The 14,714-nt window shown below is 42.3% G+C and overlaps 1 protein-coding gene across 5 annotated transcripts in view; it reads right to left on the reverse strand.

Moving 5' to 3' along the window:
- Positions 1-921: 921 nt before the first annotated feature.
- The window catches only part of XDH (xanthine dehydrogenase), a 77,404-nt gene continuing 63,611 nt past the window's right edge, over positions 922-14,714 (reverse strand). For 4 of the 5 annotated variants that reach the window (XM_073338670.1, XM_073338672.1, XM_073338674.1 and 1 more), the window contains 6 exons: positions 13,959-14,011; positions 12,519-12,633; positions 11,663-11,728; positions 8,313-8,501; positions 7,107-7,274; positions 922-3,090 (listed from right to left, as the gene is read on the reverse strand). In XM_073338670.1, coding sequence (XP_073194771.1) covers positions 3,040-3,090; positions 7,107-7,274; positions 8,313-8,501; positions 11,663-11,728; positions 12,519-12,633; positions 13,959-14,011 — 642 coding nt within the window. In that variant the 3' untranslated portion in view covers positions 922-3,039. The remainder of the gene's footprint in view (positions 3,091-7,106; positions 7,275-8,312; positions 8,502-11,662; positions 11,729-12,518; positions 12,634-13,958; positions 14,012-14,714) is intronic. The other variant, XM_073338673.1, reaches the window with a different exon arrangement.

Below are 14,714 nucleotides of genomic sequence, written 5' to 3' on the forward strand. Positions count from 1 at the left end.
TAATCTTACTGACTCCTTTGTAGAGTGCTTTGAGATCTATTGTTGAAAAATGCTATATATGAGCTTGGTATTAGTAAGATGGCATTACAAAGCTGTTAAAATGTCCATTATTAATGCACTAACGTCTAGAATAACATTTATATGTGTTTTTAGTCTGCGATAATGTCCAGTTAATGCAGAAATTCATACACATTCATGTGACAAAGGTACCAACAACAACAGTGCTAATTAAAAGAATATATGCGGTGTTGTGGTTGGATCAGTCCCAGGGTATCAGTGCAAATATTTGTAATCAAAAATAATATAAAGTGAGCACTGCATACTTTGAATTCTGTGTTGTAATAGAAATCAATATATTTGAAAATTTAGAAAAACATCCAAAAATATTTAATACATTTCAATAGGTATATTGTTGTTTGAACACTGTGATTAATTGCAATTAATTTTTTTAATTGTTTTGAATTAATCGCATGAGTTAACTGCAGTTAATCAACAGCCTGAGTAAATTTCCTTTTTTTCCAGACAGTCTATATGACAGCCTGTGACATACCAAGGTACAGTCCAGACTAATGTGTGGCTGTGTCACCCCCTGCCCTGCAACTTTGGGTGCCTTACCATGGCTTGCTGACATAGCTCCCACTTGGGCCACTCGTAAACAGCCTTCCAGCATGAAAGCCACACCCTGAGTATCTCTGTGCAACTACAGCCTGGCAGCCACGCTTGGATTACACTCTGGTTCTCGCCAGCCTTGGTAATATTGCAGGGTGACCCCAACATACATTTCTGTGGGGGGAAATCTAAGACTGGAGGTATGTCCAGCCCTCTCCTGCAAGTTATATGAAGTCTGTTATTTCTTGAAAAGGAATAATATGTCAACTTATTATTTCAAAAAGTTAGACACTTCCATTTAAACACACTGGATCAGATAAAACAATGAAACAAGTTTATTAACTATAAAGACATTTGAAGTGAATACAAAATTTTAAGTGAGACACAGAAGTCAGAAATGGTTACAAGAAAAATAAAGATAAAATGCAACTCGTGCCTAACTTAACACACTATATTAAATTCAAAGCAAAGTTTTCTCACCACATGCCTTCAACAGTCTTACTTGCCAAGCTTCTTAGGTCAGGAACCCTCTTCTCAGAGTCCAGAGAATGCTTCCTTTGTTGCTTCAAGTGCAGTGAATGTGATGGGCAGGGAGAGAGATCGGAGTGTTTGTCCCTTGTTTTTCTAGTTTCAGTCCCTCTCTGGAAAAACATTTCCAGCTGGGTACCAGGAGACAAAAAGTCTATGTGGAAGGATGTTCTTGCTGCTTTTTCCTCACCTATTTAAGCTTCCTTTGTTTCCATTCCTGCTTACTGTTTATTGCTTAAATGCAAATTAAGTAGAGTACACATTCCTTTGTTTAAGACAGGCCTGTTTGCCAATCTCAGTTTGGAACATATGTTAATAACACTATACAGCGAAATCTTACAGCTTCACAAACAATTTTGCCTTACTTATTTTATCAGGATGATACTGATCAGGAAATTATGAGTTTTCAAATAATACTTAGAAGGCATATTTTGTTCAAAAATTATTACAACAGTGGGTAGTGTGTGAACACAGAGGTATATTCTGTCACACAGCCACAACGTTTTGAGCTGAATTTTAGACATAAATGTTTTAAAATGCCTAACCTAAAAACTTGGTAAATTGGGTGCAAGCAAACAATATGCTTTTTGATACACATAAATGTAAATGTATATATCTAGGAACAAAAAAAATGTAGGATATAGCTACCGAATGGGCGATTCTAATCTGGGAAGCAGTGACCCTGAAAAAGATTTGGGGGTCATGGTGGATAATCAGCTAAAAATGGGCTCCCAACATGGCGTTGTGGCCAAAAAAGCTAATGCCATCCTGGATACATAAACAGGGAAATCTTGTGTAGGAGTAGAGAGGTTATTTTACCTCTCTATTTGGCACTGGTGTGACCGCTACTAGAATACTGTCCCCAGTTCTGGCGTCCACAATTCAAAAAGATTGCTGATAAATTGGAAAGGGTTCAGAGAAGAGCCACAGGAATGATTTGAAAATGTGCATTATAGTGAAACTCAGTGAACTCAATTTAGTTTAACAAAGAGAAGTTATGGGTAACTTGATTACAGTCTGTAAGTACCTACATGGGGAACAAATATTTATTAATGGGCTCTGCGATCTAGTAGAGAAAGGTAAAACACAATCCAATAGCTGCAAATTGAAGCTAGATAAATTCAGACTGGAAATAAGGCATAAATTCTTGACAGAAAGGATAATGAACCACTGGAACGAACAATTTACCAAAGGTCGTGGTGGATTCTCCATCACTGACAATTTTTAAATCAAGATTGGATGTTTTTCTAAAAGCTCCTCTGCTCTAGGAATCATTTTGGGAAAGTTCTATGGCCTGTGTTATATAGGAAGTCAGACTAGATGATCACAATGGTCTTTTTTGGCTTTGGAATCTATGAATTAACCAGTGCAGCCATTTAAATGTCATAAAACAGAGGCCAAATTCCAACCAGATGTAAGTGAGCAACACTCCATTTAAGTCAACCAAGTAAAATCTGCTTACACCAGCTCTGGCTAGCAACTTCAAAATGCATCAAGGAAAAAAGGCCATTTTGACTGGATTTAGCACATCCAAGTCCTCCCCAGTTTTTCACATCTCAGAGTTTTATAATCATACTTAAAAAAAATGCTTTTACAAACAAGCTTGTTGTAAACATTTCTTTGATCCTTGCAGCGAACTTAAATGAACCTTGTAAGTTTTTCAATTACACAGACAGCAAAGCCATCATCTTACTCTTCATTTACATTTTCATCCCAGCAATAACCTGCCAGCAATACCCCTTCCTCATGGAAATGATGATTCCACAATTGAATTATGGAGCTTCATGAATCAGTGGATGAGACACATGAATACAGATTTGTTTTCTGCTACAGTGTTTTTCTTTTTGGACCCCTGGGATAAAACCAGCTTCATGAGCAGACCTTGTTCCTTCAACTTCCCTTTTATACCCTCACAGACCATGGCTTAAAAGTCCCTGGTTTGGCAGATGGACACTGTAAAAAATGAATACAAAAAGTTAAATTGACTGATGGCAGCAACAAACTGGAAGCATACACTGAATTTTTAATGCAGGCAGACTGACCAGATTGTTACCATTTGTGGTAGGTGGGCTTCGTACTGTTAAATATCTAAGCTTAGAATCCCCATCAGACAGAATACAGGATCTGTACCACATGTAACTAGCAATAAGAGAACTGCAACAGTTCTGGTTCAGAGGCCAGATGACAAATATGCTGGGCATAATCCTGATATCCTTACACAGAGCTAGATGCTGCTCATCTCATTCACAAGACAAGTAGTAAGTCACAAGCAAGGCAAGAAGGCTTCGGCCCATTGTCTTTGCCCTTAATTACAATGGGGTTTATATCGGAGTAATGACCAATGCCCCAGTCTTGCAACTGACTGCACATGGACAGATGCCTGCACAGAACCCCATTAAAGTCAACGGGGCTCCACTGGGATTCAGGGTCCACCTGCATACACTCCTACTGACTGTAATGGAGCACTGCAAGGAAGCAGGGTCAACACAGGCAGAGACAGATGCAGGATCAGGGCCTGTATGACGACTTCAGGGTAGGCCCACAGATGATCAGAAGACTGGAGAGGTCATGATATTCAGTGATGGTCATCAAAGCAGAAAGCACAAACACAGGCCTTAGCGGTACTCCTCCTTTCCAGTATGGAGACCAACACTGTTAATGATAGACTTGCTAGATGCATTAATGTTTGGGAGGCAGTCAGAAATAAGGGTGAGGAGCACCAGGGAGATGCCAATGAATCATTTAATCTATGCCTTTGCATTACAGTAAGATGGAATGCAGGTCCTCAAAGAATCAATCCTGAAGCACTTGCATGAGAGGAAAGTGATCAGGAACAGCCAGCATGGATTCACCAAGGGAAGGTCATGCCTGACTAATCTAATCGCCTTTTATGATGAGATTACTGGTTCTGTGGATGAAGGGAAAGCAGTGGATGTATTGTTTCTTGACTTTAGCAAAGCTTTTGACACGGTCTCCCATAGTATTCTTGTCAGCAAGTTAAGGAAGTATGGGCTGGATGAATGCACTATAAGGTGGGTAGAAAGCTGGCTAAATTGTCGGGCTCAACGGGTAGTGATCAATGGCTCCATGTCTAGTTGGCAGCCGGTATCAAGTGGAGTGCCCCAAGGGTCGGTCCTGGGGCCGGTTTTATTCAATATCTTCATAAATGATCTGGAGGATGGTGTGGATTGCACTCTCAGCAAATTTGCGGATGATACTAAACTGGGAGGAGTGGTAGATATGCTGGAGGGGAGGGATAGGATACAGAAGGACCTAGACCAATTGGAAGATTGGGCCAAAAGGAATCTGATGAGGTTCAATAAGGATAAGTGCAGGGTCCTGCACTTAGGACAGAAGAACCCAATGCACAGCTACAGACTAGGGACCGAATGGCTAGGCAGCAGTTCTGCAGAAAAGGACCTAGGGGTGACAGTGGACGAGAAGCTGGATATGAGTCAGCAGTGTGCCCTTGTTGCCAAGAAGGCCAATGGCATTTTGGGATGTATAAGTAGGGGCATAGCGAGCAGATCGAGGGACGTGATCGTTCCCCTCTATTCGACATTGGTGAGGCCTCATCTGGAGTACTGTGTCCAGTTTTGGGCCCCACACTTCAAGAAGGATGTGGATAAATTGGAGAGAGTCCAGCGAAGGGCAACAAAAATGATTAGGGGACTGGAACACATGAGTTATGAGGAGAGGCTGAGGGAGCTGGGATTGTTTAGCCTGCAGAAGAGAAGAATGAGGGGGGATTTGATAGCTGCTTTCAACTACCTGAAAGGGGGTTCCAAAGAGGATGGCTCTAGACTGTTCTCAATGGTAGCAGATGACAGAACGAGGAGTAATGGTCTCAAGTTGCAGTGGGGGAGGTTTAGATTGGATATTAGGAAAAACTTTTTCACTAAGAGGGTGGTGAAACACTGGAATGCGTTACCTAGGGAGGTGGTAGAATCTCCTTCCTTAGAGGTTTTTAAGGTCAGGCTTGACAAAGCCCTGGCTGGGATGATTTAACTGGGAATTGGTCCTGCTTTGAGCAGGGGGTTGGACTAGATGACCTTCTGGGGTCCCTTCCAACCCTGATATTCTATGATTCTATGATTCTATGGAGTCCCTGGTAGTTGCCCTATTCGCATTGGTTAATAGAGCCTGGGAGCAAGCTAAAGTTGAGACACTGTTGCAACTTGTTCTATCCTGAACCCGCATTTTATTAATTAGATCAGAGAGAGAGCTGTGTAGAGAGATGGCTTCTAAGTTTGTTAGATTGCTGTTTTGAGCTCTGTTACTCTGAGGAAACTTTCTCTCTGTTTAATAACAGCAGTGTATTCTTCTGAGAAGGAAATCCAAGTGGCTGCTTTATGATTCTTCAGTATAAAGAATTTCCTCTCAACCATATAATGCAGATAAATAGAAGGAAGAGTTATGGGAGCCTTTCCCCCAGTCTCCAGGTTCAGCTCATGCAATATGGTCTAACAACAAGATTATTCAATTAGAGAGACCAGGTGGATGAGGTAATATCTTTTACTGGACCAGCTTCTGTCGATAAGAGAGACTAGCTCTTGAGCCACACAGAGCTCTTCTTCCGGTCTGGGAAAGGTAATCCCAGGGTCACAGCAAAATGAAAGATGGAAAAGATAGTTCAGCATAAGTAGTTAGCACACATTGTAAAAGGGACCATTCAAGGTAGAGTGGCCCCTTAACACCTCTGCAGTCATAGGACAAAAAGAGGTTAATGGGTTACAGATCCTTGTAAGGAGGCATAAATCCAGTGTCTGTAATCCATGATTAGAGTAGTTTCTCACTAACAGAAGTCGGTCCAATAAAAGATATTACCGGACCCACATTGGCTCTCTAATATCCTGGGACCAACACGGCTACAACTACACTGCATACAAGATTCTTCAATACCTTCTGTATCTTGTGCTCAATGCTGAGCTTTTACTTAATAGGAAATCCAAACCCTGGTATGAAAGATGGTATGTATACATTACACACTTTAAAATTGGACCACTCGTCTTATCATTACTTTAAATTAAAAACTAAAATATTTCTAAAAATCTAATTTATTTTTAACGGTTTATGCTGTATATTTTTCACACTTCACTCATTATAGACGGTGTGCAGTGTAGTTGTAGCTGTGTTTGTCCCAGGGGATTGGAGAGCAAGGTGGATGGGGTAATATCTTTTATTAGACCAACTTCTGTTGGAGAGAGAGAGACAAGCTTTCGAGCCCTATAGAACTGAGGAAGAGCTGTGTGCGTCTCAAAAGTTTGTCTCTCTCAATCACCAACAAAACCTGGCCCAATACAAGGTATTACCTCACCCACCTTGTCTCTTGTATAGACTGGTCAGTTTCACTTCCTGCTTAAAGCCAGGGTCAATACTGAGCTCTGTTGCACTTGGGGTGACCAGATAGCAAGTGTAAAAATATCGGGGCAGGGAGTGGGGGGTAATAGGTGCCTATATAAGAAAAAGCCCTCCAAATCGGGACTGTCCGTAAAAAAATCGGGACATCTGGTCACCCTAGTTGCATTAACAATATGATGTAGGGGTTGGGTTTCCAGGACAGCGGAAAAATGTGTACATTAAGGAGATAAAACCTGCACTCATTGACAAGGCTTCTGTCCATACTAAATTTTGCAATGTCTGTTCCCTGCCATGAAATTTTATTTTGTGGGTGAAGGGTATCCTGAATTAGGCTGATAATGTCCCTTTAATATACTAAAGTCACAATACCACATTGTATAGAGCACTTCTTTGGAAGCTCTCCATAAGCAGCTGATGTTTGGATTTGCATCTTTCTTTCAATAGCATCAAACCATCGAACAAAATAGAAAGCTGCTATCTCTATTAAATGTCCTAATCTGATCACATGATCTGCTCCACAAAATGACTCATCTACCACCTGGGACGGAATGGTGTTGTTGAATTGGATCGTGGAACATTATGAAGCCGAGAGAGCCTAAATACTGTACCAATTTGGTGAACATGTCGATGCAGGCATTGCGGATCCTCTCCGGGGTGGCAGGGCTGTCTAGTCTGAATGGCCCTTTCAGGCCAGATTCTGCCCTTGCAGCGAAGATGGCATCTTTAATGGCATAAAACACAGAGGCAGACAGGAACAGGGGAGGCTCACCCACAGCCTGGACAGATAGAACACAAGAGAGAATCAGACTGACCCCAAACAGACTCCTCCTAGTCTGGATTGGGGGACCATTGGAGGGAGAGGAGGAGCAGAAGCTAGCAGAGGTCATTAGCTGTTCATCTTACTCTTGACTTCCTTCTTTTGTAGGTTTCGACCTTCTTTCCTGCTAACAGCATGAGTACATGATCATGATTAATATAGCCTTACTGATTTGCAAACACATTTTCCTGGGGTCAGGGAAAAGGAGATGAATTGGGAGACAGACAACGTAAAAACAAATATTTAGATGATGTTCTGAGGTCTCTTTTTGTGCCCCCTTGAACTGAAAGTAAACTGGACACTCTTTGAGCCTGTGCTAGGGTCATATGTCAAGCTGCATACTGCTCAGTCCTAGCAATATGACCAGCTAAAGAGAACAGAGACGATCTGCAATGGCAACAGCTGAAAAACATTCACAGTACATTATTAACCCCTTATGGTGAGGGACCCTGCAACCCCAAAGGAAAAACAGCACTCTGCAACCAATGGGGAAAAAGATAATGGAATTACAACAAATCTGTGGGAGTAACTCTTTTGTAAATCTGTAGCTTCACAGTGGTTTCTGTGCTGCATACCACAATTGCTCAGAGCTTTCAGAGTAACAGGAGGCATAGAATTCAGAAAACCTGCTCTGAAAGCACAGGCTACTTGAGCTAAAGAAGAATCATTATTAGTGTTAACAGTATAGGGTTTAGGACACAGGTGAGCAGTTCAGACTCTCTCCAGTACAGGGCAGCGGTGATAATGTATTAGCCATTTCACCATTAAATCTTTTAATATGGGTATTATCATTCATATTAACGATTACTGGTAGAAGGAATGCTAACAAACTGATTATAAAACGAACAGCTAATCAAAATGCTCTGATCTCTTCAAAGCCAGATACACCATTAACCTCCTCATTACTGTAAATGTGGTCTCTTTGCACAACACTTATCAAATACAGCTTCCGCGGAAATAAGGATTAGTAGACGGCATGTGGATGCCAGGAGGATACCTTGGATGAATAAATCGCTTTGCTGTTTGGACAGTCCCGGAGAAGAGAGACATAGAATTCTGTTGGGATGTCTCCAAACGCTGGGATCTTGTACATTCCAGGCCCTCGGGTATACAAGTCTCCTTCAGGGGAATACCGCAACTCCTCCAGGGTAAAGAGCCCAAGGCCTTGGATAAATCCTCCCTCTATCTACAGAAGAAAGAAAGACTAGGTCACATTCTTCTTTGTGCTCCTTCACACAAAAAAGCAATGACCATTCCAAATGGCACGGTCCTGGCCAAATTCCCACATGGATAATTACATTCTGTGTCCTTACATTCCACTTGCATTTTTAATTGGATATGGTGTTCTCCTTCTGTCCCTGCCCTATATTTGCTGTGTACTGTGGCTGTGCCCCACCCAAGAAGTGGCTGCATTTCAGTGGTGGGTGGAGCAATTCCTCTATATCACAAACTGATATATGTAAAGTGATTTGGAATCTTTTTTGATAAAAAATACTATATGCAGTAAATGTAAGATACCATGTTTCTTATGCAGTAAATAAAAATCAAGACCCATAAATGGCAAGCTAGCGATTTCTTCCTAAAAGCTGTTATTGCAGGCCTTTAGCCGTTTAGTGAATCCAATGGTAATTCAAAGATTTAGTGCAAACAAAGCCATCTGAGAAGCTGAAGGTGACAAAAGATTTCTCTGAAAACAAGTTTTACTCATTTTATGTATTTCAAAATAAAACCTACCACTTGCTACACACTGCATATTCCTGCATCATCAGCACAAGCAGAGATACTTGTACATATTTGCCCATTTCTCTGGGTAACTCTGTGGTGGTTTGCACACAGTAGCAATCAGGTAGGCTGAAAGATACTCAGCCATTGCTTAGACACTATAATGATGGGAGCTGTAGAATAAACGATAGTAGATTGGGTCGCTAGAGGGCAAATTTTTCACAAGCATCTAAGTCTCATTGAAAGTCAATGGGACTTAGGTACTTTTGGAAAAATTTGTCCAGAGAATAGAGAGATGAGATAGCAAATACCCTAGAAGAACAAAAGGAAAAGGAGGACTTGTGGCACCTTAGAAACTAACAAATTTATTTGAGCATAAGCTTTCGTGAGCTACAGCTCACTTCATCAGATGCATCCACTGCATGCATCCGGTGAAGTGAGCTGTAGCTCACGAAAGCTTATGCTCAAATAAATTGGTTAGTCTTTAAGGTGCCACAAGTACTCCTTTTCTTTTTGCGGATACAGACTAACACGGCTGCTACTCTGAAACCTGTCATTCTAGAAGAACAGGCTCTGAATGCAAAAGGGTAATCATAAATTCACAACTCATTCCAAAGAAAAAGGTCAGAAGAGGAGAAAAAAGAGCTGCTTGTAAATACACTAGAACTGTCTTTTAGGGGCAATTCCCACTCTCTGTGCCAACCCCAAATACCAGTACATGGAGATTTGATGCAGGGGTGTAATAATCCCTGCATGTCTTGTGCTCCCTTCTTCCCAAAGGCTGCATATATTTGTGGATCGATCAGCCATGTCCCCTGGCCATCTATCACCTGTCCCCTAGCCTGTGCTACCCCCAAATCCTCCTTGTGTGGCAGTACTGAAGGAGGCCCCTTGGAGCAGGCTTCAGTTATCCTGCCCCCTTCTTATGCATTCAGGGCCCAGGATGACTGTGGAGACAGTAAGCAGGATTTTCCCCACTGGGATTTTTGTTCCACAAACAGACTTCACTCTAAGTAGAGATTTCTTTCTAACCGGGATAGCAACCTGTACCTCGTGATGCACTGGGATCACTTGAGACTTTCATCCAACTTCATCATAAATGGAGTTTCACTCTATCCCAGTCCACTATTACTGGGAGAATACCACTGCATTCAGTAGTGCAGTGTGTGCAAACTTCCGCAGCTCCCGGCCTCTGGTGGTGGGGGTACCTCTCAGCTCAGAACCGTGGGGGAGAGGGAAACCCTAGCTCACCAAGCTCCCAGAGCTCTCAGCCAGGCCCCCGCAGCAAACTTCCAGTCATTCAGCCTCCAGAATAAGTAGTAGTAAAAGACGGACAGGTCACGGGAAATAAAGAAAAATTCATGGAAGCCTTCTCTGACTTTTACTAAAAATATTCATCACAAAATGAGGAGCTGCTAGACAGCAGCAGGGGCCTGGCTGAGAGCTCTGAAAGCTTGGTGAGCTAGGGTTCCCCTCTCCGGCACAGTTCTGAGCTGAGAGGACCCCCCACCACCAGAGGCTGGGAGCTGCGCGGTCCCTCTCACCCACAGCTGCTTGGAGCCCCCAGCACCTGTGGCAGCAAGGAGCTCTGGGGGTCCCCCGCCTCCTGCAACAGCCAGGAGCTGCATGGTGCCCCCTGCTACCCATGGGGGCCAGGAGCTCCAGGGTCCCCCAGCACCTGGGAGCTCTGGGGGTCCCCTGCCGGGACCGGCAGCTGCAGAGTATGCCACTGCCCATGGCAGCTGGGAGCTGCAGGGTACCCACACCACCTCGGAGCTAGGGGGCTCCACTGCCTTGGGTGGCGGGGATACCCTGCAGCTCCTGGCCACCCTGGGCAGTGATGGGACTCTGCAGCTCCCAGCCACCTGCGGGCTGAATTCATGGAGGTCTTCGGAAGTCCCAGATTTCATGACTTCCACAAACTCCATGATAAAATCATAGCCTTACTCATTACTGCTAGTTACTGAAAAGTGTTACTGTGTGTTTGTTCCTGTACAAAAGACAGAGGAAAATACGGTCCCTGCCCAGGGAGCTCACAAGCTAAACTATTAATGTAGGTTTTAATACATCATCTCCCAGCACCACTTGGGTACCTGAGCACCTTGGGCACTCATCCTGCAATCCTTACCAATGTAAGTACTCTTTACTCACACAAAACACTCCCATTAACCTTGACTGGACTACACACTGGGGTAAAAGCTGCAGCATTGGGGCTTAAATCAGCCATCATACATTACAGACACAAAACATGCCAGATGAGGATCCAATCTTAAAGCAGTGCAAATCTTCTCTCCTCCCAAACTCAGTATGCTTGCTTTCTCTGAATTCATTCCTTACTTGGGCTGAGGTACAGAAAAAACATCAGTGTGGTGATAACTGAAGGCCACATAGGAGCCTTAATAAACAATACCAAACAAGAGGATATTTCCCTGCGCCCAACCCTGTGTCTATTCGGTTATTTCTCATCAGCCAGCCCAATATGCTTCTCTGTTTAAGAACTGCAGTGCTATATTTGCAAAGATACAGCCCATAGAGAAGAAAAGGAGAGGTGGTCTAAAGTGGCCCACAGCAGCATAATTTCCTGACCAAACAAAATGTGGTTGAATTGGTGATAGTAATGCTTACCTGTCCTATATCTATGGCTGGGTTCAGGCTGGTGCCAACATCCATTACTATGTCTGTGCGAAGGTTCTGAAAGTTACCAGAAGTAAAGAATAAATAAGCACAGAGAATAACTGAAATTGGGCCACTGTGACTTTATACTTCTTAGTTAATATATCCAATACTATCCACATTTTGGCCAGCATTCCTGTTTTCACACATATATATGTATGGTATCTAAAGACTTCTCACTCCCCATGGGTCATATATTAAACAAAGCTGATTGTTGTCTTTAAACTTAATATTGAGCCTGAAACCAAATTCAGCCCTGGGGTAACTCAAATGAAGGCAATCAATTTTTCTCAGAGATCTGTTCGACCCATTATCCAGGTTGCCGGTGATCTGTGCTTTTTATCAGAACATAACAAATGAAATCAATGTCATGTCCAGGCAAGCATTTTTTAATAAAAATTTCCCAGCCCTACTTTTAATGAGTAACTCAATTCTCTAACCAATTTATTTGAGCATGAGCTTTCGTGAGCTACAGCTCACTTCATCGGCTGTTACTCTGAAACCTGTCAATTCTCTAATCTTTTACTGCTGCTTTGTGCTTACATAGTGCTGGCACCTTTGATTTAACAACCTCAAATGGTTTTGCAAGGCTCATAATACACTTGTGAGGTACATAATTATTAATATATTATACCAGCTTTACATATGGTTACATTAAGGAACAGAAAAGCTAAGAAATTTGCTCTGGGCCACAGTGAGTCAATGGCATAGCTGGAAAGAGATTAACTCCCAGTCTTTGATCTAACCACTAGACAATGCTTTCTTCACCTTAACTACAGAGGGTTTTTTAATCATCTACCCCACTCACCTTATGGTCACCTGTCAGGCAGTCTATCTCAACCTCAGAGCAAGCAACCCCATAAGAGAAGTAGTTGAAAGGATTTCCTTCATTTTTCTCATAGTCATACGAAAGGTCAGGAATTCTTAACAGAAAGAAAACAAAACGTCTGATTGCATTCATAAGATTTTCTTATACTTCACCCATTTTTCCTCTGTGTAGACTAGATACGCAGAAAGTAAAAAAATAAAGAAATCCAAGGCTATCTTGCACTTGATAAACGTAGTAAGACTCCTTGAAGAATTTTTATCCATCTTAACTAATCTATCACTTGTTTCTCTGGAACATAAACATTTATAATGCCCATATACAGTCCCAATCCCAGGAGTCCAATATTAAATACTTTATGCAAGGCATAAAATTGTGCATATCCCAGAACTAGTTAAATTCTGTGCTGACGTGAAATGGAGCCAGAGAGTAAGACTGAGTTATGGAGCGATTCATTTTTTTGAAGTAGTTCACAGCAAATCCTGTGTTACGCAGCTGAGACTGTTTATGTAAATACTGGTGTTTTGTTAAACACCAACGAAGCCACTTGGCTCAGAGACAAATGCATTTCAAAGATGCGGTAGAAACTGGCTCACATCATGAATTCCAGTCCCATAGTATCTATTCTCAATATCCAGTTTAATGTTTTGTGATGAGTCCTATGCCTTTTATAATGATGGCGTTGGGTTTGCCTCTGACAGTAAGGCTGATTGATGGGAGAAATGTTTCATTTTAGAGCTTCACAAGAACCAGCACAAAAAAGAAGCGTGAGAATGAAATTGAAAACAATGGAATCAGCTCATGTACTGGAGGCCAGAATGTGGCTTTATTTAATTGACTGCCTCTAATACCATTCTGAAAGCAACGATGATCCCTTTGGAGGTTTTCCTAAGGGGCAAATCGTGATCCCTTCTCCACTGGGGATGGAAAACCTAAAAGGCAGTGACAAATCAGGCAGTTCTAATCTTAAGGAAAGGCAGAAAGCTGGGAGCCAAGTGCCACGCAGACCCCTGGGTCAGATTCACTTACATCTCTTTAAATCTGAACTAACTCCACTGAAGTCAGAGTTACTCCAGGTTTATAATAGTGAAAATGAGATCTGAATGTGGCCCCACACTTGTCTCAGAGCTGTGCTCCACCAATGACTCATCTTCCCTAGCTCAGGAGCATGTTTGAGAGTAGAGGTGTGGCTGATGGATGGGCTGCTGCAAGCATCCCTCAGCTGACTTTCGCCATGTAGGCCAGGGCATGCAGCTGCTGAGATGGCTACTGCAGCCTTCACCAGCCATAATAGCTGCAGAACAGCTTCGTGGCCTGAGAGGAGAGTAATTATTCACCCAGTAATCACCATGGAATGCTCCTGCACATAGACTATGTAACTAGGCAAAAATATTACTGCACTACCCCAGCTTTAATACTCACCTATAAAATCCTGTGGCTGACAGACTAACACAGTTAATGTAGGCTGCTCCCACCTGATAAAATAAGCAGGTTTTTTAAAAGTTAGTATTATTAAACTAATTTTTGTTCAATAACCTTCTGAGAATGCATCCTGAGGAAGCCCATGGCCACATACTCAATAGAGGATGACATTCACAGTAGAGCGGAGTGAATAACTGATTTTTTGGGAGCCAAACATCTTGCAATTTCTTGATTTTCTCATCTTCCTTGAAAGGTCTGCACCATAGTAAAAATAACCTCAAGCACAGGAGTCTTGGAACTTGGAATCTGGCTGGGAGATTAACACACAGAGGTATTTCAATTTGAGTAGTCCTTGACAATACAATAGGTGTGAGGTCTTTTTTAGGAGTGGTGGGTGAAATTCTGTGGCCTGCATTGTGCAGGAGGTCAGACTAGATGATCATAATGGTCCCTTCTGACCTAAATATCTATGAATCTATGAATACAATGCAAGGTGTGCCCACTCTTCAGATGTTGGAGTAAGGGAACTCTTGTCCCCACTGAGGATGGTTGAAAAGTGTCCTGGAAGTTTTACAAAGAAGTCTTCTCTTTTTCCACAGAAACACTTTTCTGTGAGCAGAGATTTCATTCTCATCAGGATTGCAATCTGACCATTGAGATACAATGGAACCATTTGGGATTTTTCTCTTAACTTCATTAGAGATTAGACTTCAGTATGCCCAAATTAGTTATAAGCAGGTTCCTGTGAGGGGAAAT

This window comes from Lepidochelys kempii, chromosome 3 (genome assembly GCF_965140265.1).
Source record: "Lepidochelys kempii isolate rLepKem1 chromosome 3, rLepKem1.hap2, whole genome shotgun sequence".
Taxonomy (NCBI): Eukaryota; Metazoa; Chordata; order Testudines; family Cheloniidae; genus Lepidochelys; species Lepidochelys kempii.